Consider the following 26,700-nt stretch of genomic DNA (forward strand, 5'->3'; position numbering starts at 1 on the left):
ACCCAAACAAACACAGACAAAACCGACAATCACAGGCCCACCCAAACAAACACAGACAAAACCGACAATCACAGACCCACCCAAACAAACACAGACAAAACCGACAATCACAGACCCACCCAAACAAACACAGACAAAACCGACAATCACAGACCCACCCAAACAAACACAGACAAAACCGACAATCACAGACCCACCCAAACAAACACAGACAAAACCGACAATCACAGGCCCACCCAAACAAACACAGACAAAACCGACAATCACAGACCCACCCAAACAAACACAGACAAAACCGACAATCACAGACCCACCCAAACAAACACAGACAAAACCGACAATCACAGACCCACCCAAACAAACACAGACAAAACCGACAATCACAGACCCACCCAAACAAACACAGACAAAACCGGCAATCACAGACCCACCCAAACAAACACAGACAAAACCGACAATCACAGACCCACCCAAACAAACACAGACAAAACCGACAATCACAGACCCACCCAAACAAACACAGACAAAACCGACAATCACAGACCCACCCAAACAAACACAGACAAAACCGGCAATCACAGACCCACCCAAACACACAGACAAAACCGACAATCACAGGCCCACCCAAACAAACACAGACAAAACCGACAATCACAGGCCCACCCAAACAAACACAGACAAAACCGACAATCACAGACCCACCCAAACAAACACAGACAAAACCGACAATCACAGGCCCACCCAAACAAACACAGACAAAACCGACAATCACAGACCCACCCAAACAAACACAGACAAAACCGACAATCACAGACCCACCCAAACAAACACAGACAAAACCGACAATCACAGACCCACCCAAACAAACACAGACAAAACCGACAATCACAGGCCCACCCAAACAAACACAGACAAAACCGACAATCACAGACCCACCCAAACAAACACAGACAAAACCGACAATCACAGACCCACCCAAACAAACACAGACAAAACCGACAATCACAGACCCACCCAAACACACAGACAAAACCGACAATCACAGGCCCACCCAAACAAACACAGACAAAACCGACAATCACAGACCCACCCAAACAAACACAGACAAAACCGACAATCACAGACCCACCCAAAACCGACAATCACAGACCCACCCAAACAAACACAGACAAAACCGACAATCACAGACCCACCCAAACAAACACAGACAAAACCGGCAATCACAGACCCACCCAAACAAACACAGACAAAACCGACAATCACAGACCCACCCAAACAAACAGACAGACAAAACCGACAATCACAGACCCACCCAAACAAACACAGACAAAACCGACAATCACAGACCCACCCAAACAAACACAGACAAAACCGACAATCACAGACCCACCCAAACAAACACAGACAAAACCGACAATCACAGACCCACCCAAACAAACACAGACAAAACCGACAATCACAGACCCACCCAAACAAACACAGACAAAACCGACAATCACAGGCCCACCCAAACAAACACAGACAAAACCGACAATCACAGACCCACCCAAACAAACACAGACAAACTCTGACATTGAACACATGTCCACTGAACAAAATGTGCAGAATTTCAGATGTTTGGTTGATCACCATTTGAAACGTCTCTTTGTTCTCATCTTGAGAACATGATCTTGAGAATATGTTGCGAAACAAAAGCATGATCTGAAAATCAATTCAAATTTTTGTAGAACATCTAATTGCACACATGCTTACACTTCAACGATCCATAAACTCATGTGTGTCTTTAATCAAGGAAACGTCAGGTCATATTTCCCAATTTGGTGCAGTCGCAGACGTTATACAATAGAGCTTATACAATGTGGTTTATATGATGAAGGATTTGTCCCTGGATCTTTCTCTCTGTCATTCCACGATGATCACATCATGTTCTGGGCTTATCAAACAAATATAATATAAAACATAGTGGAAGCTGTAAGGACAACATCATGATACATCAATACAAAACACAGAAGTCTGGAGTTACATAAAGACAAGATGAACATACATTGCAGCGCACTATACAGTGATTTGACCACGATTAATGGTGATGAGATTTATTCTGTTGGTGGTCCGACTTCCTGAAGAATGTAAACATTGTGACACTTTCCAAAAACTCACCTCAACTTCTGACTCAACCAATGGAGTGAATTTGGGGCGGGACTATCTCTTTTTTCAACCAGTGGCAGACGAGGGAGCTTTTGAAACAATTATTTTTGCGATTTTGTTTTTGTGAAGCTTGTTACACACATTTTAGAAACATTTGCAAAACTACAAAGTTACAATTTAGACACAATATAGCCAGTTCTGTATCTGGAATACAATCTGTAATTCTATTTAGCATAATGTAAAAGTCCAAAAGTTTAAAGAGACTCATTTGCAGGATTTGGAAGGAGTGATAATGTGGAAGGACGCGTCTCTACACGTGATCTCACAAATGATGCTCTGCAAAAGGTTTTAATCAGATGTGTATGTAAACATGAGCTGATTTCATTCTGGTTCTGCTGTAAATAAGTTCATTTACAAGCCGTATAGAACAACATGAATATATCATGTGTACTGACCTACAAAGGAAAACGCAGTAACTACAGTTACACTGAAACTAATAAAAAGAGATTTCACACTGTTTTCTCTGAATCTAAGGACAGTTGAGCCAAACTCATCACAGGACAGACCAGAAGACATAAAGAATGAGCTGCAAACTTATACAGAAAACGTTTCTCTTCTTAAACCGTGTCTGCATCTGTCCCTATAAATATTGAGGAAATTGTTGAGCGCTGAAGTCGCGGCCGGGCAGCTCACACACCGAACACGAGCCAAGACAAGAGTCACTGGGAAAAAGTTTCAAACGGCTCCCAGGATTAATAAAAGAGAAATGAAGCTCAATATTTCATTATTTATGACACATCTTTAGCCTCAGTAAAATCACACAGACTCTTGGTCTATCAAAGCATCCAATGAACACGTGCTTCTGCGAAACACAATTAGAGCCTAAATATTAAAAGCTTTTCAAATGATTTGAGTCAGTGTTGCTCAATCCACTGAACTCTGAAGCACCAGCTCTATACGGTCAAACCAAGTCACCCTGTTTTCCTCCGACCTTTCCAAGAGTTGGTCTGTATTTGCACGTAAAGTTTTTTCATACATGATTTGTCTTCATGTCTTTTAGACAACATGTTTCAAAACTGTCACACTAACACAGGTCATGTGTCCTTGAAGACAGTAACGTTTCATAGATCCATGTTCAAAAGGGGGTTTTCTTTCTGCAATGTAGATTCAAATCAGTTTGAAATAAATATAATTAATGAAATCTGGTATGTTTGGTTTGTCTATAAAGTCTTTGACCTCCTTGGGAAAAGTGTTGTGGCTAATGACACGCAAGGCCGATTTTGCAAGGTTGCTTGATGTACATATTACATACATGGGTGTAGATTTGGCATAAACATTGGGGGGGTTTGCAGTGTGTAGCATTTAACCATGTTTACATTGATCATGGTATAAATAATGGGGTGGGTGGGTTGTACATGTTTTGATTATTGGGGGGGTTAATTCATATCAAATTGATATCTGGTTTTGTTTTACTGGACTACACCAAAGTACTACTTTCATGTCAAGGTTCAACATATGACCATATATATTATATATATATGTGTGTGTAAAGTAGTTCAATGGAAAGGAGGCGCCGAGAACCGGCTTGTCAATATAAATAATATTTAAATGAGCAACTAAACAAAAGACATGCCCATAAACGATCTCTCTGTCACACCACCGCCGCAGTCGGCCTTTATCCCTCACGGAGGCTTGATTAGCCTAATACGGGACCGGGTGTGTAGGATCACGACCCGGCCCCGTCCTCCGCTCTGCCACATTCCTCCCTCGTTCTCTCAGGCAGGGGAGCCCCCGGCATGATGTACCCCCCCTTTCCCTGGGGAGGGGCGTGCCTTTTGCCGCATCTGCCGGCAGGTCATCCCCATCTACCTGGATGAGGGAGGGGACAAGGGGAGGGAAACAGAGGGGTACTTCCTGTAATAGTGTAGTACCCCCCCAAAAAAACACTGTAAAATTTTAAGGAGAGGGAAAAGGTCAATGCGGAGCGGCAGTGAGAGAGAGGGAGAGGAGAAAGAGATGGGAAAGGAAAAAAAAAAAAAGTACTCGCCGGTTCTTCGATACTCGCCGTTGATCCAAAATGGCGGCGCGGTAGCACGCAGCGGCCACTCCAGATCCACAATGGTGCTATTTTTGTTAAAAAAGCACGACTTTTGCAACACATGGACATCGGAGCAACCGGTGTTCGTGTCTACCATCGCCAGACACTACTGAAATATAAGACTCATGCAAAAACAAAGCTGCATGATGACCTGCAGGAGGCGCTACGCGTACTCGGCTTGCTGCAGAGACCAGGCCTCCAGCCCTCGGCGTCGCCTGATGCCGGTGGCCGGGGGAGAGGACGTCGTAAGCGGTGTGCGAGAAAGCGAAGCGCGGAAAGAGGGTGGGGTCCATGCTAGGCTAAAAACAAACCCTAGCCGGCCAGCTCTCCCGTCTATCCTGCTCTCAAATGTTTGCTCCCTGGACAATAAACTGGACTATATCCGACTCCAGCAGGCTACGCAGCGTGAGTTTAGAGACTGCTGCGTCTTTGTTTTCACGGAGACGTGGCTCAGTGACAGAGTTCCGGATGCCGCCATTCAGCTAGACGGGCTCGCCTCGTTTCGTGCCGACAGAAATACAGCTCTCTGCGGTAAGACTCGCGGTGGTGGCTTGTGTGTTTACATCAACACGGAATGGTGCAAGAACTCTATGCTAGTCTCTAGTTACTGTTCATCGCTGTTGGAGCTTGCGACTGTTAGATGCAGACCTTTTTATCTACCACGGAATTCACCACTGTTTGCATAACCGGAGTTTACATTCCCCAGCGCTAACGCTAAGGAAGCGCTCTGTGAACTGTATGGGACTATGAGCGAACTGCAGAACGCTCACCCCGACGGACTGTTTATTGTCGCCGGAGATTTCAACCATGCAAATCTCAAGACAGTGCTCCCTAAATTCCATCAGTATGTGGACTTTGCAACGAGAGGGGCGAACACGCTTGATCTTGTTTACACAAACATCCCAGGCGCGTATCGGGCGGAGCCCCGCCCCCACCTCGGCTACTCAGACCACATCTCTGTTATGTTAATTCCAGCATACAGACCGCTCGTCAGATGCACAAAACCGCTTCAGAAGCAGGTGAATATCTGGCCAGCAGGAGCCATCTCTGCTCTTCAGGACTGTTTTGAGTGTACTGACTGGCACATGTTCAGGGAGGCTGCAACATATGGCGATTCTACCAACTTGGAGGAATACACAGCATCAGTGACCAGCTACATCAGCAAGTGCATTGATGATGTCACTTTCTCCAAGACCATCACCACACGCTCCAACCAGAAGCCGTGGATGACTGCGGAGGTGCGACGCTGCTGAGGTCCCGAGACTCGACTTCAGAGCAGGTGATAAGGGAGCCCTAAGAACAGCTAGGGCCAAACTGTCACGGGCAATCAGAGAGGCAAAGCGCGCACACGCCCAGAGAATCCACAGTCACTTCCAGGACAGCGGTGACACGCGGCGCATGTGGCAGGGCATCCAGGCCATCACCAACTACAACATCAGTTGCCTGTGACAAAGATGCCTCCCTTCCAGATGCGCTGAACGACTTCTACGCTCGGTTTGAAGTGCAGAACGACGTGATGGCGAGGAAGTCCACCCCTCCTCCCAACGACCAGGTGCTCTGTCTTACCACGGCAGATGTGAGGAAAACTCTACATAGAGTCAACCCACGGAAGGCTGCTGGACCAGACAACATTCCTGGCAGAGTGCTCAGAGGATGTGCAGACCAGCTAGCACATGTTCTTACCGACATCTTCAACATCTCTCTGAGCAGCGCCGTTGTTCCAACGTGCTTCAAGGCCACCACCATCATCCCCATGCCAAAGAAGTCTTCAGTGTCCTGCCTCAACGACTACCGTCCCGTCGCACTTACACCCATCATCATGAAGTGCTTCGAGAGGCTCGTCATGAGGCAGATTAACACCCAGCTGCCCCCCTCACTAGACCCACTGCAGTTTGCGTATCGTTCAAACCGTTCAACGGACGATGCCATCACCACAACCCTCCATCTGGCCCTCACCCACCTAGACAATAAGGACTCATACGTTCGAATGCTGTTCATAGATTTCAGCTCAGCATTCAACACAATCATTCCCCAGCACCTGATTGGAAAGCTGAACCTGCTGGGCCTGGACACCTCCCTCTGCAACTGGATCCTGGACTTCCTGACTGGGAGACCTCAGTCAGTCCGGATCGGGAACAGCATCTCCACCACCACCACACTGAGCACTGGGGCCCCCAGGGCTGTGTGCTCAGTCCACTGCTGTTCACTCTGCTGACTCACGACTGTGCAGCAATGCACAGCTCGAATCACATCATCAAGTTCGCCGATGACACGACCGTGGTGGGTCTCATCAGCAAGAACAACGAGTCAGCATACAGAGAGGAGGTGCAGCGGCTGACGAACTGGTGTAGAGCCAACAACCTGTACCTGAATGTCGACAAAACAAAAGAGATGGTTGTTGACTTTAGGAGAGCACAAGGTGAACACACTCCGCTGAACATCGACGGCTCCTCTGTGGAGATCGTCAAAAGCACCAAATTCCTTGGTGTTCACTTGGCGGAGGACCTCACCTGGTCCCTCAACACCAGCTCTATCACCAAGAAAGCCCAGCAGCATCTCTACTTTCTTCGAAGGCTGAGGAAAGCACATCTCCCAACCCCCATCCTCACTACATTCTATAGAGGGACTATTGAGAGCATCCTGAGCAGCTGCATCACTGCCTGTTTTGGGACTTGCACCGTTTCGGACCGCAAAGCCCTGCAGAGGATAGTGAGGACAGCTGAGAAGATCACTGGGGTCTCTCTTCCCTCCATCAAAGACATTTACAAAAAACACTGTATCCATAAAGCAACCAGCATTGTGGACGACCCCACACACCCCTCACACAAACTCTTTACCCTCCTCCCGTCTGGCAAGAGGTACCGAAGCATTCGGGCCCTCACGGCCAGACTGTGTAACAGCTTCTTCCCCCAAGCCATCAGACTCCTCAATACTCAGAGACTGGTTTGACACACACGTGTCCTGAGTTGCACTTTAATTACTGTCACTTTATAACTGTCTGCTACCTCAATAACTGCTATGTGCATAGAACACTATCTCATAGTATGTTATGTTTACATTTTTAGAAACTGTCATCTTTTGCACTACTGTGTACTGGTCGGCGCTGCACTGTCTCTCACTGTCTCTCACTGTCTCTCACTGTCTCTCACTGTCTCTCACTCTCTCTCACTGTGTCTCACTGTGTCTCACTGTGTCTATTGTCCTGTTCATTGTCAGTAATTTGTTGAACTGTCCCGTACTTTGCACATGTTTGCATGTGCACTTTATATAGGTATATATAGGTAGTTTATATAGGTATTTTATTTCGTTGTGTAGTCTCATGTGGTCCTATGTTGGTCCTTTGTTGTTTTTATGTAGCACCATGGTCCTGGAGGAACGTTGTCTCGTTTTGCTGTGTACTGTACTAACTGTATATGGTTGAAACGACAATAAAAACCACTTGACTTGACTTGACTTGACACCGTCGCATGGTCCTCGATCACTCCTCCACCCTCTCAGGCGGACGACAGCCGCTCCTCCCCGGGCGGACCGGAGTCAGACCCACGACCCCCGGTGGAAAGAACACCCCTCTGCATTCACGGCAACTCCTGGGGACACTCCTCCGCCCGCGCCGGGTGGTCGGGGAGTCACTGCCCTCCTCCCCTCGCCGGTCTTCTGACGATTCCTCCGTATTTCTGGGAGATGGCAGGGCACTCCTCCGCCCATGGCAGCGGCTCCATTGCTCCAGGCGGTTGGGGAGTCCAGTCCCCACTCACCTCGCGGACAGCGGACGTTCACCGCGGTCGAGCTACTCCCTCCCCCGGCGGAAGGCTGTGAGGACTCCACGACGGGCATCCCTCCTCCTTCCCGGGTTTCGGCGAGAACCGACTTGTCAATATAAATACAATTTTAATAATAAACTTAAACAAAAGACAACAACACACACACACACACGCACACACATGACGGACATGTCCATAAACAATCTCTCAATATAGTATATGCACCAATCAGCCACAACATTAAAACCACCTGCCTAATATCATGTAGGTCCCCATCGTGCCCCAAAACAGCTCTGTCCCGTTGAGGCATGGACTCCTCATGACCTCTGAAGGTGTCCTGTGGTATCTGGCACTAAGACGTTGGCAGCAGATCCTTTAAGTCTTGTAAGTTGCATTGTGGGGCCTCCATGGATCAGACTTGTTGGTCCAGCACATCCCATAGATGCTCAATCGGATTGAGTTCTGGGGAATTTGGAGGCCAGGGCAACACCTTGAATTCTTCATCATGTTCCTCAAACCATTCCTGAACAATCTTTACAGTGTGGCAGGCACATTATCCTGATGAAAGAGGGCACTGCCATCAGGGCATACCGTTGCCATGAAGGGCTGTACCTGGTCAGCAACTATGTTTAGGTAGGTGGTACGTGTCAAATTAACATCCGCATGAATGCCAGGACTCAAGGTGTCCCAGCAGAACATTGCCCAGAGCATCACACCGTCTCCGCTGCCTTCTTCCCATGGTGCATCCTGCTGCCATCTCTTCCCCAGGTAAACGACGCACACGGCCATCCACGTGATCTAAAAGAAAACATGATTCGTCAGATCAGGCCACCTTCTTCCATTGCTCCAATGTCCAGTTCTGACGCTCATGTGCCCATTGTTGGCGCTTCCGGAGGTGGACAGGGGTCAGCATGGGCACTCTGATTGGTCTTTGGCGACGTCGCCCCATACGAGGGAAGCTGCGATGCACCGTGTGTTCTGGCACCTTTCTGTCATGGCCAGCTTTATGTTTTTCAGCAGTTTGTGCTACAGTAGCTGTTCTGTGGGATCGGACCAGACGGGCTAGCCTTCACTCCCCACGTGCATCAATGAGCCTTGGGCGCCCATGACCCTGTCGCCAGTTCACCGCTTGTCCTTCCTTGGACCACTTTGTGAAGGTACTGACCACTGCATACCAGGAACACCCCACAAGACCTGCCGTTTTGGAGATGCTCTGACCCAGTCGTCTAGCCATCACAAGTTGGCCCTTGTCTAAGTGGCTCCGATCCTTACGCTCGCCCATTTTACATTTATATTTACGCATTTGTCAGATGCTTTTATCCAAAGTGACTTACAGAGCACTTATTACAGGGACAATCCCCCCGGAGCAACCTGGATTTAAGTGTCTTACTCAAGGACACAATGGTGGTGACTGTGGGGATAAAACCAGCAACCTCCTGATTACCAGTTATGTGCTTTAGCCCACTACACCACCATCCCTCCATGTTTCCATTTTCATGTTTCCAACACATGAAATTCAAGAACTGACTGTTCGCTTGCTGCCTAATATATCCCACCCCTTGACAGTTGCCATGGTAACGAGATACTACATGTTATTCACCTGTCAGCGGTTTTAACGCTGTGGCTGATCAGTGTATATACAATCTCACTCTATTCAACCAATGAATTTCCATGCCCAAACATTAAGCCTTGCTTTCTGAAAATGGCACCGAAATCACGCAATCGCAAATTTAAAAAAAACAAAACCACCCCATTTTTTGATAAAAGTTCAACTGAAAACGTTTCATTTTAAATTGTATCTATACGAACTCATTGCGGAGTTCCTGGAACTGCCAAAATTTTTTGTGAAACTGAGTCAAACTTTGAGGATTCAGTGAGTCCCAAAAATACTGACAATTTGTTCTGAGGAGATTTGTAAACAGCTGCATCTACACAAAGTATTTATATATTAATCAGCAGATATTCTAAATAACATGACATATTTTAAACTCTTCACTGTGTGTTTTTAATCAAGTACAAAGTAACACCCGGTTACATATTTTTGGACCGTTCTCTTTCAAGTGGTTTTTATGGAGTGTAGAGCCTCACACTTCAGGACAGCTAAAGGAATATTTTGGCATATTGTTTCCAACAGTTCCAACAGCTTTACTAATTTACTGCTTACTGATACTGAAAAACACTGATGAACGAAGAGGACCTGTGTGAAAGCAGGACTAATGAAGTCAGTTCTGTACCTGAGATGGGCTGATGTCTGGACAGGGGCTCCACACAGACAGGAAGTCCTCCACAGGAAGTAGCAGCTGCAGTTTGGAGTCAATATGGAGGAGATTGTTGAGTTCAGAAGGTTCTGGACTGAAACCTTCAACAGCTGATAGAGACCCCAAACACTCCGACACGACCTGAAAGAACATCGGTGTGATTCGTTTACTCGTGTCATTCCAAATGAAAGCATGAGCCTATAAAAGTACCACAAAAAGAGCAGCGTGACCATTCTGCTAAACCCCTTTGTGTTTCACCGAAGAAAGAAAGTCATACGAGTTTGGAACAGCAAGTAATGATGATCGTTTTCACTTTTAGGTAAACTTTTCCTTTAATGTGTTTGCACAGTAGACAAGATTCAAGCTCCTCAATCTTTCATTTTGCATATTTTAAGCAAAGTTACAGAACAGATTATCATAATACAAAGTTTTACAGACTCTTAATAAATGGATCTGCTTTTAGTATTGAAATATAAAAACAACTGCAGCCCTCTGTCACTAATTACATGGTGTTTTTCAGAAGCCGTCGCATGAAAATAAAAGTCTGAGCGGTTTCCCTGCACCTGGTATTTGCTGTTGGACTTCAGACAATATTCTGATTGCTGCTCTCGGTCGTTCCATCCAAAGATCTGTTCAAGCCAAATATCTGAGTCTTGACTAATCCCACTCGTTTCCCAATGAGCAAATGTCCCATTAGGCCGAGCGGTGAGCGCATGAGGTCAGAGGTAGAGCGGCGCAGGCTGAGGTAAGCTTTGACACGCTGCCCGCATGCAGAGCCACAGATCTTGCAGCACACACAGAAGGACAAACAGAAGTCTCAATATAATCACAGTGACCTCACAGAGAAACTCTTATTGAAGAGGATTTAAGTTCAGATACCAATAGAAGTGAATTTTACTCCATATAAATGAAGTCAGAATATCATACAGGCTTGAGTGAACTCTTTTGACTTGAGCCAGTTAGCACGTAAAACCTCCTAGCAACCCCAGAACACCCCAGCAACCACCTATCAGCCACCAGAACGCTCTAGCAATAATCTAGCAACATATAAAACACCAAAGCAACTGCCAAAACACCCTAGCAACCACCTAGCAACCCCTGTAAAAACCCTAGCAACCAACAGAACACCCTAGCAACAATCTAGCAACCCGAGAATACCCTAGCAATAACCTAGCAACCACCAAAACAACATAGCAACCACCTATCTGTCACCAGAACACACTAGCAACCAACAGAACACCCTAGCAACAATCTAGCAACCCGAGAATACCCTAGCAACCACCAGAACAACCTAGCAACCACCTATCAGTCATAATAACACCCTAGAAACCACCAGAACAACTTAGCAACCACCTTGCAACTGCCAGAAAATCCTAGCAACAACCTAGTAACCACATAGCAGCCACCAGAACACTCTAGCAATAACAACCTAGCAACCCCTGTAACACCCTAGCAACCAACAGAACACCCTAGTAGCAACAACCTAGCAACCCCTGTAACACCCTTGCAACCAACAAAACACCCTAGTAGCAACAAACTAGCAACCAGAGAACACCCTTGCAATATCCTAGCAACCACCAAAACACCCTAACAACAACCTAGCAACCGCAGAACACCCCAACAACCTAGCAACCACTAGAATACCCTAACATTAACCTAGCAACCAAAAGAACACACTAGCAACCCCATAACACCTTAGCAGTAGCCTAGCAACAACCAGAACACCCTAGCATTAACCTAGAAACCACCAGAACACCCTAACAAACACCTAGCAACAGCAGAACACCCTAACAACAACATAGCAACCCCAGAACTCCCTAGCAATAACCTAGCAAACACAAGAACACCCTAGCAACAACCTAGCAACCCCTGGAACAACCTAGCTACCAAAAAAACACCCTAATGAAAACTAGCATCCACTAGAGCACCCTAGTAACTGCATTGTAATGGCCTGGCAACCACTGTAGCCTTGTAGCTTTAAGTTTGCATGAGCAAGTAAACCACTGAATCTAGATCAAATCTCTGTCATCACAGGCTCCAGACTAAAAGAATGACTATGGAGTGATTGGCATTTCCAAAACTGAAACATTTAGGAGCCAAATGGCGGTTTTTAGTTTAGTTATAGAATTGCTTGATTTATTTTAAATGCACCTTTAATAATAGTAAAGGAGTACATAAATGTGCAGAAGACGCTGGGATACCAAAAAACAGCTGTACCTGAAGGATTTCCCTTAAGAATAGTGGCTGCTCCACTGCTCAGGACAAAGCAGGGACTCATGCACAAATATCAAAAAAGATACAAATAGTCATTGATCATTGAGGAAGCAACACACCATAATAAGAACAAAGGGGATGTAAATGTTTGAACAAAATCATGTGCTTAATCAGATATTTGACAGAACTGTACAAAGAGTTCAACCCTGTTGCCAATGGCGACTATTGTTGACAAAAATATTGTTGCAATTATTGTCATTTGCAACAAGTTGCAAGTTTGGAGCCCTGCATCAGTGTGATACATCAGTGAACAATTTCCATTCAGTCACTGCAGAGCTGCATATGTGTGAGAATTAAACAATCAAACTGGAAGTAACACAGCGAGTTCTTTGTTCAACAATCAGAATCAATTTCCACTGGTCTGTGTCCTCTGGCACGCAGGAAACAGGAAGTCTTAGTCAAGCTCCACTTCAGAGCCAACAGCACCTTCATCTCTGAGTCGAGACCCTCTTTAAGAAGAATGTAAACTGCAGAGTGAGTCGCAGAACTTTCCTGAGGTCGATATAATGTGGGTCACTGAATGTGGAAGTGTGTGAAACTTTTTATAAGCTACAGACATACACAACCTATACTCAAACACTGACAACTGCCTCTGGCTTTATACAAATCATCCTGTACAGCTGCAATGCCGTCTATTATATTACAGATGTGCAATACATACTATGTGAATACGGTGTATACTGTGTGCACTGTTGTGTAATGTTTACATGTTTATAAAGTTAATGCTGCTAAGTTTGTGTATTATATCTATGACAAACTCCGTTTGAATCTCAGTTTCTCAGGGTCAAACGCATGCAGAGAGGAAGATGATGAATGTGAGCTGATGTATTTCTCAGCTTGTCAAGGTCCAAAAGACATCAAACATCTCCTGGTGGGGACAACAAAACTCCTGCAATAACAGAAAGTTTTGATCGGACCTGTTAGCAGCTTCCAAGTATCTGTGGTTCAGTTTTGTTTCCACGAATAATTACAGCTGAACGCTTTTCAAAGGAAAGAAGCATGCCATAAATGTAGTAGCCAGTTCCTTCTGGCTGCGTCTGAAGAGCGATTATACATATAAAGATTAACAAGTTTGGTCAAAACTGTGTAACTGAATTCCTAAATATTGTTTTGACTCAGATCTGACCATAAACCCCTGATCGACCCCCTCATGGGTGCGTGTACCTCAGGTGCATCATTCTGTCCCTCCTCAAGATCTTTGAGTAGCTCCTCGATTCTCTCTCTCTCTTGTTGCGTGAGCAGTACAGAGTTTCCTGCGGCACCTGCGAGCTGAAAATAACAAACACAATCATGAGCTAATGTCCTTAAAAGGATAGTTAACCCCGAAAATGATATCATCATTTACTCACACTCATGTCGTTCCAAACCTGTATGCATTTAGTTCCTCTGTGGAACACAGAACAATACATTTTGAAAAATGTCTGTGTTTCTGTCCATACAATGAAAGTCAATAGGGTCCAATGTCGTTTTGGATCCCTCTGACTTCCACTGTATGGACAGAAACTGTTGAAACATTATTTAAAAGGAATATTCCGGATTCAATTCAAGTTAAAAGATTTGTTCACCAAGAAAGGTAAATTCAGTCATTGTTTACTCACCCCCGTGTTGTTGTAACCTCATGTGGCTTTCTTTCTTTCTCTGAACACAAAGGGGGAAATAGTGAATAAATGTTGTGCTCAGTGATGATGTCATACAATGGCAGTTTATGGTGACACCTCTTCAAGCTTCAAAAGAACACAAAAGTATCATTCAGAAGTCTAATTAATTATTCATGAGACTCATGATTGTTATGATAAGATTTGATGAGAAACTGAAATCTGATGTATTATTTAGTGTTCACTGACCGTTGATCTCCTGTGTGTGTTCATGATAGGACACGAGAGCAACAGTTCACGCACCCCTCACGACATTGGGGGCGTTCAAGAGAAAACTCGTTGTGTTTATCTAAAAACAGTGATAGAGACAACACAACACAACTGCACACAAAACAGAGAACAGAACTTACTAAACATGTCTGAAGAGTTTATACAGGAAGAACTGATGCATTTCTGTGCCCAGCCTTATTTATTAGAGAGTTTTTGGACCAGTGCCAGCTCACAGTGGACGGAGTTACCCACGTGATGCTGAAAATAGAAAACAAGCGATTGATAGAATGTCCCATCACTCATCACGGCTGGTTAGGACAAAAACTCTGATTAACATAGAAAATAAACCTTTTATCACATGTCGTTTGCCGTCAGGACACGTGTGACTGTGGCGTCCTGTAGCTCCTCTGTGTTTCTGTTCGATATAAAATAAGGCTGGGCACAGAAATGCATCAGTTCTTCCTGTATAAACTCTTCAGACATGTTTAGTAAGTTCTGTTCTGTGTTTTGTGTGCAGTTGTGTTGTGTTGTCTCTATCACTGTTTTTAGATAAACAAAACGAGTTTTCTCTTGAACGCCCCCAATGTCGTGAGGGGTGCGTGAACTGTTGCTCTCGTGTCCTATCATGAACACACACAGGAGATCAACGGTCAGTGAACACTAAATAATACATTAGATTTCAGTTTCTCATCAAATCTTATCATAACAATCATGAGCTCATGAATAATTAATTAGACTTCTGAATGATACTTTTGTGTTCTTTTGAAGCTTGAAGAGGTGTCACCATAAACTGCCATTGTATGACATCATCACTGAGCACAACATTTATTCACTATTTCTCCCTTTGTGTTCAGAGAAAGAAAGACATGCAAGGTTACAACAACACGGGAGTGAGTAAACAATGACAGCTCGACAGCATTTGTGGAATAATATTGATTACCACAAAAAATGTATTTCTACTCATCCCAACCTCTGTTTAAAAAGTAATATCTGTGTTACAGTGAGATACCTACAATGGAAGTGAATTTTGTGTGAATGTTTGTTAGGTGCTACTAGTTCAAAACGAAGGGGAATGGAAATGCACACAGCAGTCACGCTCGGGGCTCAAGAGATTAAAAATTGAGTTGTGGCTTTTAGTTCATGTCTGTAACATTAAGGTCATCTATATGCTAGTGTACTGCTGAAACTTGACAATATATTTACACTCTTTCTGACGTGGAGACTTTTTGAACTTTTTATCCAATAAAATGTCTCTGACTAGTAATCGAGCGCAACAGTGCCCGCCCACTTTTGCAGCCATCTTGGTTCCGGAAGTATTTGTTCCATTGGTTTTTCCAAAGGGATTCCATAAATTTCTTCCGAAAAGATTTGTGCGCCGTGAACCAACCAGCTGCAACATTACAAACTTTGACATGAAGCAAAAAAAAGTGTCTGAAAATCAAACGAAAAGACAAAAGATACAAGACTGTGCACTTAACATCTTCAATGGAATAATCACCCAATTTGAAGGTTCTCCCACATTCGAAACCGTAATTTAACCGCTGTTTATAAGTGATCATGACATCACTCATGGAGAACATAAATGAGATGCATACTTCCGGAACCAGACGGTGGCGCTGTATATCCTGTATCATTGTATCAGTGATGTAAACTAAAGGATTTTGGCTATTAATACTATTTGTCCCGCCCCAATTTCCTCTGTCAATATGAAATACACCAACAGGTCAGAAATCTGCCCTTTAAAGCATTCTTCACACTCATTTTGAGTCATATGCTTCTCATTAGCCTGACGTGACCTCAACATACCTCAATATTTTTCCTGACAAAGTCTTGTCTGCACTTGCCGTGTGCAGCTCCTCGCTGTCTGCGATCTGACGGCTGATCTTCCATCACCTGCTGACCCACTTCAGAACAACCCGCGGACTCAACATGTGTGTGTTCTGTGTCACACACAAACACGTGATGGTTAAAGGGCCTCTTGTCATGTTGAGTTTGAGTCAGTATAACTGACAGTAGCATTAGACCATGAGCAGGAGAGTCATATGAAGATTATTGGTGAGAACGGGACGCCCTCCAGTGGCCAAACACTGCAATAACGTGACTTGAACTTGACAGTCTCGACTTGACAATAATTGTGTGTAACATTCACTCAACGGGTGACAAGATAGAACAGTCAGATAGGTCATGAACCTTGTTTCAGGTCATATAACTGAAGGAGTCACTGTACAATGCTTTGAGATTATTCTACATGTTAACCTTTATAATCATTTACCTTCGCTCTGATGTCTCGGGTTCAGATCATAGTTCAGATCAAGAACTTCAGTCCCAAACACGGGCACAAAATCCCCTTCACTGCAGTCCTGAACTACAATGAATTAAAGCACAATAATAGTGAATTATTCATCGCACAAAACAGCAAAAGATAAAGATTATTTATGATGCACTTTCTTCTTGTTGGCCTTTAAACACTTTTGTAAGAATATTTTGTAATAGTCTTGGAAGTCATTTATATTTGGACAGCGCTTTCACAACACACATCGGTTTAAAGCAGCTTTACAAGCTAAAGGAACACAAACTCAGCTTGAGTTTAATTAGTGGAGAACACAGCCTTGAGATAAGCCAGACTCACTACGGGTGCCAGATCCACTCTGCATAACCAGCATGAATATAACGCCAATATTACTAAACTACGTGTAAAACAAATGAAGTATTAATTCAGCAAACTGAGCAGATTTTTGGTGGGTAGTGTTTGAAACTAATGGATATTGATTGAACTATAAGTTTAATTAATAATTGCCTTTAAAGTCCATCTCGAATTGAATCAGCATCAGTAAGAATGGGTTGAAAATGAATCAATTCATGTTTAGCAGTGAATGCTATCGTTTCCCATCAAAGCTAGTTTATTAAAAAGTAAACTTAATATTTAATGAAAAATATAAATTATATTCTTTGCAAACATATACATATATACGTATATATATTGCTAAAATTACATTGTATCATTGCCAGTGAAAATGTTGGCAGTGCAAGTACAAATCTGAACTACTGCGCCAGCAGAAGAAACATTTTCAATTTTAAACATTATTATTGATTATTATTAATTTTGATTTACACTTTAAGCTCTGAAGGTGTTTTAAAGATTTCCTGATTCAGTGGCAAAACCAAAATTAAAGTATGGTCGAGAAAATATTTAATTTGTTTAATGATATAGATTATGAATCACTCTGAGACACTCTAAAAAATTATTATTATAAAAATGTTAAAAAAACAACTGACATTTTATATCTTTGGGTGTAAATAATGTGGCTCTGATAAACTGCTTTTGTTTTGTTCTCAATCATGTCGACTGTATCTGAGGAAACATTTGTGTTGATGCGACAAATCAATCAAAAGTTCCAACATTACAAATATAATTGATCATAGTGTCCAAAAACATCTCCAAACAAATAAAAGATAATAATTGTACATAAGAACTAATTACACATGCAAACACAACAATGACTAAAGGTTTGCATAGCATGCACACATGATTTTAGTCATGAGATTTCACAGAATGAGTTTCATTCTGTGTCATTTGAGTCATCATCGAGTCTGTGTCGTGTATTTGGCGCCATCTCCTGGTGGTCATATGTAACATTGTGCTTCATGTGGATTATCTAATGATCTATACATCTGATTATCTTGTGTGTGGACTCCATTGAAAGATAATCACAGACTCTAAATAATCATATGAGATATTTTATGTTCTGTTTATGTTTCGTGACGTTATAAGTGAAAATGCTGACATAATTGTCAAAGACATACACTGCATTAATTTACATGTATGCATTTGGCAGATGCTTTTATCCAAAGTGACTTACAGAGCACTTATTACAGGGACAATCCCCCCGGAGCAACCTGGAGTTAAGTGTCTTACTCAAGGACACAATGGTGGTGACTGTGGGGATCAAACCAGCAACCTTCTGAGTACCAATGTATTATACAGAGCACTTATTACAAGGACAATCCCCCCAGAGCAACCTGGAGTTAAGTGTCTTACTCAAGGACACAATGGTGGTGACTGTGGGGATCAAACCAGCAACCTTCTGATTACCAGTTATGTGCTTTAGTCCACCACGCCGCCACCACCACTCCATATGACGGGCAAACATTTGACTCATAATGGGGAAAAACATCTAATGTCATCTTCGATCACACTTACAGTTGTTGGGTGTCAGTGCCAGAAAGCGTCTGGTATTGTCCTCCTCGTCTCTACTCTCTGGGGTGTTTGTAAGGCTCACATCCTATCAAAGTACCCAAATTACAAATGATGAAGACATTTGAATGCGCTGTTGATGAGTTTGTATGTGAAGTCTCACCTGAAGCTCCTGCCAGAGTCTCTGATGAAGTTCTCTGCCTTTCCGTTTCACCTCTCTCTCCGCTGACACCTTGAGAGCCAGAATCTGGTCCAGTTTCTTCATTATCTTCATGGCTTTTCTCAACTCTGGATCTTCATTCTCCTCATCAGAATCATCTTTGATATAAACAGAAGAACATTTAATTCATAGAGTACAAACGTGTCAAGCCATGTCAGGTTTATTTGAATAGTACTTGTGTTACATTTGTAAACATCACATCCACAACAGAAGAGCAAATAAACTTTATTTGTTCCTTCAGTTACCTTGATCAGAACTGTTTTCTGCTGGACAGTCAATTCTCTCCTGTGTGTGGCCTTCAACCTGGTTATAACAAAATAACATTTGTTTTATTATGTATCATAATTGATCCACGAGTCTTTAAAGTTCATTATCCTCCTGATGTTTGTGCAGGACGTTTGTTATTGCAGTTTTTCTACAGGGGTAAATTTTGGGGTATTATCAGAGACTCTCTGGGCTTTTCTGAGATCCCAAATGTTTGAGAGTTTCACCATGACAACTTCCTGTTCTTGCTACTTAAATATGGATTGAAATGTATCACAGGATACAATATCAATAAAACATTCTTTTTTAATAAACTATTTTCATCATATGTATTTTATGCAGCAAACACTATATTGACATTTAAAAAAGGGAAATCGATTTTTTCACAGGTTATCAGGAACTTCTGGTGAGATGACATCATAATAGATATTAATGTATAACAATCAGATCTTTATAATGATATGAAAATACACAGAAATATTAATATATATATATTTTGTGGTGGGCATGAATGTAATCTCTAATGTAAACTCAAAAGTCTGTTTTATCATATTTGATACGAGGATTTCAAAGGGGCGTTGTTCAATAAAATAATATACAAACTTTTAACCAAGCACAAGTTAATTATATTCAGCAAATTCTCATTTTAAAATATCAGTTACAATATAATCAGTACTATCACTTTAACTTTATTAAAATAAGCTGTAATTTATCCCAACATAAGAGTCACGCTTCACGCAATTCTGTTGCCATTTTAAATACATCGACATAAACATTGAAACCACTTTTTTCACAAATAACCACTAGATGGTGCCGTAAACACGTGAGACTTACATTCAAGGGCATCTGACCGCAGGTAATGATGGACTTGAGTAACAGGGGCCCTCACTGGAGGGGCTTCATTGATATTACATTATATTATCACATGTTATATACAGTACATAGTAAAAACATGCTATTGGTTGGAATAAAACATCACAAGACTCTGTTTTCCACCTGTACACATGGAGAGTTCACCTATAATCTGCCTTCTCTCCTCCCATGTTCGCGACCCCCACCGCCCCTCAACAAAAATGAAAGTGGTCTCTTCCATCAGCGGCACGCGGTCCAAACTGACTGCACATCATGATGTCATTTGCTTAATGTATCTACAGAAATCAATCCAAAATCAGACATGCAAAAGAAAATTAGTTTTCTACAGAAAAAAGGTGAGCCATCCCAGTCAACGAAGCTATAGGTGAATATTTGTTTGCTATTCATGTATTGTCCAGAATGAACACTTGGCAAGCACCAAATGCGAGTCACTAATTGACTACTTCGCTCAGAGAACCTGTCAATCACAGCTGTCAATCATGATGTCACAGCAGCGTTTTTATAGCATCAAATAACTAAAAATAAACTTATTTTGAAAACAAACACTTGAAATGACATCAACGTGATAGAAACGACAGTAAATGACAGAAACTATCTTTGGAAAAAAGATATGTGAAGTGTAATTGAATTGTTTAGTTGGTCTCACGTCCCGTTGAATAACATGGGGAGGCGGGGCTTATGATCTATACTAGGACCAGTCACCGGGGGGCGATCAAGACGTTTTGGCTTAACTTTTGAGGGCTTGTGCGGCACACTCGGTTTGAACAGAGAGTGAAACAGGAGCCGTCAAACGTAGTGTATCATATTTGATACATGTGGCATTATAGGGTTAAAATGATCCTTTTGGTCAAATACGGCTCCAAATGTTCAGGCACAAATGTGACATACTCTACCTTGTTATTATCAGAGAGATCAGGACTGAGCACCTCCAGGGATCCGGGACGGAGAGACCCTTGACTCCCAGACAGACAGCGTTCACTGGAGGCCGGTCGAGAAATCTCTTCCAGACTGCCTTTAGTGATGTCCATATAATCCTCAGATACAGCGACTGGAACATTCACATTGACACAGCTATTTGTCAAACCTGAAACCACTAACTTGTTCCGTGACAGCAGTGGGAAAACTGATCAAATCACATGAAAAGGATCACATTAGTCTATATTGGCAGGTTACTGTTGTTGTTTGTCTCAAAGTGGTTATTTCACGCTGGGGTCCTTCAAGACATCAGTCACATGCATCCAATTACAAACTACTTTTCATTTGTGTGCCATGATACACAGTCGGCACTTTACGGTCCATGTGATGATGATGATGATGACGACATGTATGATAAACCATAAGCTGGAGATATATTGTGTTACACTTCACTAACCTTGATCAAAGGGCAGTTTCTCCTCTAGACAGCCAATGATCTCCTGTGAACTCTCTTCATCCTGAAGATTTCAATCACAACAACACACTGACTGAAGGCAAGACGGGTTCTTTTTCAAACTGGGGTGCTACGGGGTCCACGAAAATATTGGTGGAAAAAAAAACTTTACATAATCGTTCAAAATGTGTTTTTATTAAAAAAATTAAATAGCTAACAATTACCGAATGAGACATTATTACATTTTCATTCTGTTCTGGGAAGACTGGTTGGAAGTTACTGGTCGTGAGATTAATTGCAATTACTCGATTGACAGCCATAATTTTAATAAGTAAGAAATAATAAAAAAATAAATCTGCAGGAGTCCGTGTATCTCAGCGAGTATTGTCGCTGATTATCACCGCTGAGTCGTGAGTTTGAATTCAGAGCGTGCTGAGTGACTCCAGTCAGGGGCCGGTTGCATAAACATAGCCATTAACTTAAGACTGCATCTAACAATTAGTTTGACTAGCTAAAGACGCCATAGAAAGCCTGTTGCATAAAACAAGCTCACAGTTGTCTTTAGTAAGACAGCCTAATTGGCATTGCATTGAACAGCTTAAAAAAAAATGGCCGACAGTGGACGCTCAATACATTTTTTATTCGCTGAGAATATTGGCTTATTAGAGGACTACAATGCTTCAAAATGTATTTTAATGAACACATTTAGTGATTTAACCCAAATAATTAAAAACACAACATTTTGTTCCCATTTCTGAAGTCAAAGTCTTCAACCAAGTCTCAACTCGCGCCCCTTTCAGCCCCCACTGGCTCAGCTGAATGTAAACAAAGGTTAGCCTGAGGTGTGCTGTCTTACATTTTGGTCTTTAATTAGACTGATCTAAGTTTTTATGCAACTGACTGACAAAATTAAGACCAACATTTTAGACGACTAACTAGTAAGACTAGTCTAAAACAGTTTTATGCAACCGGCCCCTGGTCTCCTTAGCAACCAAATTGGGCCGGTTGCTAGGGAGGGTAGAGTCACATGGGGTAACCAAATTGGCCCGGTTGCTAGGGAGGGTAGAGTCACATGGGGTAACCAAATTGTCCCAGTTGCTAGGGAGGGTAGAGTCACATGGGGTAACCAAATTGTCCTGGTTGCTAGGGAGGGTAGAGTCACATGGGGTAACCAAATTGGGCCGGTTGCTAGGGAGGGTAGAGTCACATGGGGTAACCAAATTGGCCGGTTGCTAGGGAGGGTAGAGTCACATGGGGTAACCAAATTGTCCCGGTTGCTAGGGAGGGTAGAGTCACATGGGATAACGAAATTGGCCCGGTTGCTAGGGAGGGTAGAGTCACATGGGGTAACCTCCTCGTGGTGGTGATTAGTGGTTCTCTCAATGGGGCGTGTGGTGAGTTGTGTGTGGATCGTAGAGAGTAGCATGAGTCTCCACATGCTGTGAGTCTCCGCGGTGTCGTGCACAACAAGTCACATGATCAGATGCGCCGATTGACGGTCTCAGACGCGGAGGCAACTGAGATTCATCCTCCACCACCCGGATTGAGGTGAGTCACTACGCCACCACGAGGACTCAGAGCGCATTGGGAATTGGGCGTTACTGGAGAAAATCAACAAATAAGAAAAAAGTTTTATGAAACCTGCCAATCGAATGTTTAGGGTCACTTGACTGAAATGTTTCATGATCTTAAAAGCCTTTTGATATGAAGATGTATGCTTAAATGTTTGAAATGAGTTTTGTAGACAAAAATATAATTGTGCCCCCATATTCATTTCTTTAATTACAAAACTAACATATTATTTAGAAAGAAGGTGGTGCAGAAAATGCCAAGAAACATTTCAGCATATTCTAGGCAAAGGGTGGCTGCTGTGAAGATTTAAATATTGCATAGTTTTGATTTATTTGGGATTTTCTTAGTCACAACATAATTCCCATAGCTCCATTTCCATTATTCCATAGTTTTGATGACTTTACTATTAATCTAAAATGTGAAAATAATAATAATGAATGAGTAAGTGACCCTAAACCTAGTGTAAATATTTTCAAGAATAGTTTTATTGATGTGTTGTATTTTTATATTTATCATTCTTTTTTTATTTTGTATTTTTTCCTCACACATTATAAATGGGCATGTTCTACTTGAAAATACTGTAGGCCTATAAAGCTGTCTTTATCTGAAGGGGTCCACTTGAGAAGATATCATCATATCTAGGGGTCCATGACAACAAAAAGCGGTTTTATTTACCTTTTTTCCGATGACGTCAGAGCTGATAAGCTCCAGAGACCGAGAACTGACCATCTCCTTCTCAGATCGACTTCCAGCTTGGGAAATATCATCCAAACAGCCCTTTATTATGTCCATATTATCACCAGGACCTAAACTGTACAAATACAAAGGCAAAAGCATTTGGCAAAGAAATATCATTAGTAAAGCACGTTTTTACACGCATTATTCAAGTAAAATGTGGAACATACGATACTCAGATCTATAAACATATTTCATTATGATTATTAAATACATTTGCTTTGCTTGCAATTATTATTATTATATATTTGTAATTGACATTATAGTAACTCAACTTCTCACACTGCGAACATTTGCTCTGTTTGTCATGTAAAATCCGGTTGTTTACATGCGCGGTATCCAAGGACGCCGACAGGTTCCCGGATGTCGTCAAATATTGAGGTCTTTTGACATTTCCGAAGCCGTTCGGATGCGACAAAACACGGTGGGTTTATTCACACGGACGTCAAATGTACGAGCTGCTTTTATCAGCTTTGTTAAAGTGCAACAATTCAAATATATTTACCATGGTAAAGATGTCGGTAATTCCAAAATATCTAACCAAACTGAATGAATGATACTGCGGGTGTCAATCAGAAACCGACTTCAAAATCAAAGCTTATATATTTCGTCAAAAAAATGAATTTAGTATTAATCTAAACTTCCCTCGTCGGCAGTCACATTCGATCCGGTAGTCAAAGACAGTGCAATCAAACCGGGAGACCAAATTATTGTAGTATGGAGCCCCTCAGAGGAAAGGGCGGGAATTTCTCTTTTTCTGTATTGTGTTCCTTCGCAATAAAATTACCATGATTTTACTTAAATAGCCACGTTTTAACCTTGATATTCGCAGTTACACCATACTACTAATACAGGGAAATACAATTAATAATTTTACAAAATTCACTTTTGACTACAGTTATCACAAGAATAGCCATGGCTACTATATGAATAAAGTATAGTTACTACACTTTTAAAATTTTAAAGCCATGGTTTGCGTCAGAAAATAAATAAATAATAAATAAAACATCAAAACAAAAATGGTTAGCGTAAAACAGTCATAGTTTCTACAATTTTACTATAGTAAAACCATGGTTTCTGTCAGAAAATAAACAAATAATAAAAGATTAATATCCAAAAATGTATATGGCTTGAAGGAGGTGGGAGGTGATGGGATCAAGTGAGCAGGTAGTAGGATGCCAGTAAAGGAGAAGTCTTCCGAGAGGATGGAAGAGGGTGTGTGTGTAATGTTGATGAGTGTTCATGGGTTTGTGGTGTGGAGAAATAACCGCTGATGGTCATTTTATATATGAAGAATGTGGCAAAGTCATCAGCCGTTAGAAATTACGGGAGGGAGGAGGTGGGCAAAGGAGAGAGGAAAAGTTTTTGAAAAGTGTGTGATTATCAGAAGAATTGTTAATTTAGTTGTGATAGTTTGATATTTATGCAGTGGAGACGTTAGCAGGGAAGAAAGAGGAGTGACTGATACATACTTCGGTCAGCAAAGTGATGATCAGAGTGATGGTCATGGAGAACATCGGATAGCCAGTGGGTGGAAGGTGTAGCATGGCTGGCTTGGATGAAAGGGGACAAATGTAATCTAGACAAGATGTTAAATTGGAGCATAGAGAGTTTGTAGAATTAGTTCCTTTGGAAGGTCCTTTGCACCCCTTACGTTAAACCCAAGAGGAGTGTAATCAGACAGAAAAAAAAGAATTGTTTCTCTAGGACAAATGGTTAAAAAGATATGGACAAATGTGCATTTTTTAAATGGTGGTGGCGCTATAGAGTATGTCCTAGAGGACCCAAATTTGGTATGGGGGCTATTCTTGACTACCTCTATCAGTGGGCCAAATTCAATAATTTTCCTATGTACAGTTCTATGGGTTCACACAGACTCACATTGGGGAGGAATAATAATACTAATACTAATGGAAACAGTAGGTGCTATAGCACCTTCAGTGCTTGGCCCCTAAATAAACCATGACCTATAGATAGTTTAACACAAATCTCATACATTTTGAAAATGGCTGCAATACTAATCTTCATGGAAAAAATTGACATTTCATTATATTTTCAGAGTTTGGACTTGAACTTTATTATCGCCTGATTGTGGAATCTCCATTCATCCATCCATCTTCAACCGCTTATCCGAAGTCGGGTCGCGAGGGCAGCAGCTCCAGCAGCCCCAAACATCCCTATCCCGAGCCACATTAACCAGCTCTGACTGGGGGACCCCGAGGCGTTCCCAAGCCAGTGTGGAGATGTAATCTCTCCACCTAATCCTGGGTCTTCCCCGAGGCCTCCTCCCAGCTGGATGTGCCTGAAACACCTCCCTAGGGTGGCGCCCAGGGGGCATCCTTACCAGATGCCCAAACCACCTCAAGAATCAATCTCCTAACTGTAAATGCAGGTACAGAGTTTAGACTTTGCGTTGAGCTAAGATGTGCTTTTGAAACCTCTGAGCGCAATGACCTATTTCTCAGGAAAATCGATATCTGTGCTTTGCACCACTTCACTATCATACAATACACCCACAGATAGCGCAAACACTACCACCATTTGTGCTGGCACGAAAATTACATTTGGAATTAGCGCTCTCATGAAAATAAGATGTAGCATACGGTCGTAGCGCTGCACTTTGCTCACTCACAAAAAGAGACCAATATATTCTGTGTGGCACATAATCTTATTGCTGTCGTTTTTGGAATTCACTAGAAGCTGTGAAACTCTTCAACAGGGACGAGCATCATTATTCTGCTGCCTTTCAGATTAATGGATACTGGATGCATTATGATGGTCTGCGGACGGATAATCTGATCCGGTTGAGTTACCGCTGCTCTCCTCACTCGTGTACATCAGATCTTCAGACAAATAAACACCTGGGGAACAGCCGCTACTACATTAAACATCCCAAAGTCACGTTTCCTCAGTCCAGCTTTTACTGTTTAAGGCCTGTTTTGCTCTGGGATGTATCACATGGCCACTTTATTTCCATTTATGGAGAATATAAATTTTTCTATGTCGAGTGGACTTTTGTTGATGCACTACTGAAGTAAAACAACAATTAACTCCAACATATAATAATAATA

At 42.4% G+C, this 26,700-nt stretch overlaps 1 protein-coding gene across 2 annotated transcripts in view; it reads right to left on the minus strand.

The window, feature by feature from the left end:
• Positions 1 to 23,985, minus strand: part of fsip1 (fibrous sheath interacting protein 1) — a 50,457-nt gene extending 26,472 nt beyond the window's left edge. The window contains exons 1-11 of one of the 2 annotated variants that reach the window (XM_052145477.1): positions 23,905 to 23,985; positions 23,570 to 23,705; positions 21,326 to 21,386; positions 20,847 to 21,001; positions 19,062 to 19,119; positions 18,760 to 18,914; positions 18,603 to 18,684; positions 16,674 to 16,766; positions 16,208 to 16,341; positions 13,701 to 13,805; positions 10,239 to 10,403 (exon numbers count right to left, since the gene is read on the minus strand). In XM_052145477.1, coding sequence (XP_052001437.1) covers positions 10,239 to 10,403; positions 13,701 to 13,805; positions 16,208 to 16,341; positions 16,674 to 16,766; positions 18,603 to 18,684; positions 18,760 to 18,914; positions 19,062 to 19,119; positions 20,847 to 21,001; positions 21,326 to 21,386; positions 23,570 to 23,686 — 1,125 coding nt within the window. In that variant the 5' untranslated portion in view covers positions 23,687 to 23,705; positions 23,905 to 23,985. Of the gene's footprint in view, positions 1 to 10,238; positions 10,404 to 13,700; positions 13,806 to 16,207; positions 16,342 to 16,673; positions 16,767 to 18,602; positions 18,685 to 18,759; positions 18,915 to 19,061; positions 19,120 to 20,846; positions 21,002 to 21,325; positions 21,387 to 23,569 lie in introns of both variants that reach the window. The other variant, XM_052145476.1, reaches the window with a different exon arrangement.
• Between the last annotated feature and the right edge of the window lie 2,715 nt (positions 23,986 to 26,700).

This window comes from Xyrauchen texanus, chromosome 16, assembly GCF_025860055.1.
Source record: "Xyrauchen texanus isolate HMW12.3.18 chromosome 16, RBS_HiC_50CHRs, whole genome shotgun sequence".
Lineage (NCBI taxonomy): Eukaryota > Metazoa > Chordata > Actinopteri > Cypriniformes > Catostomidae > Xyrauchen > Xyrauchen texanus.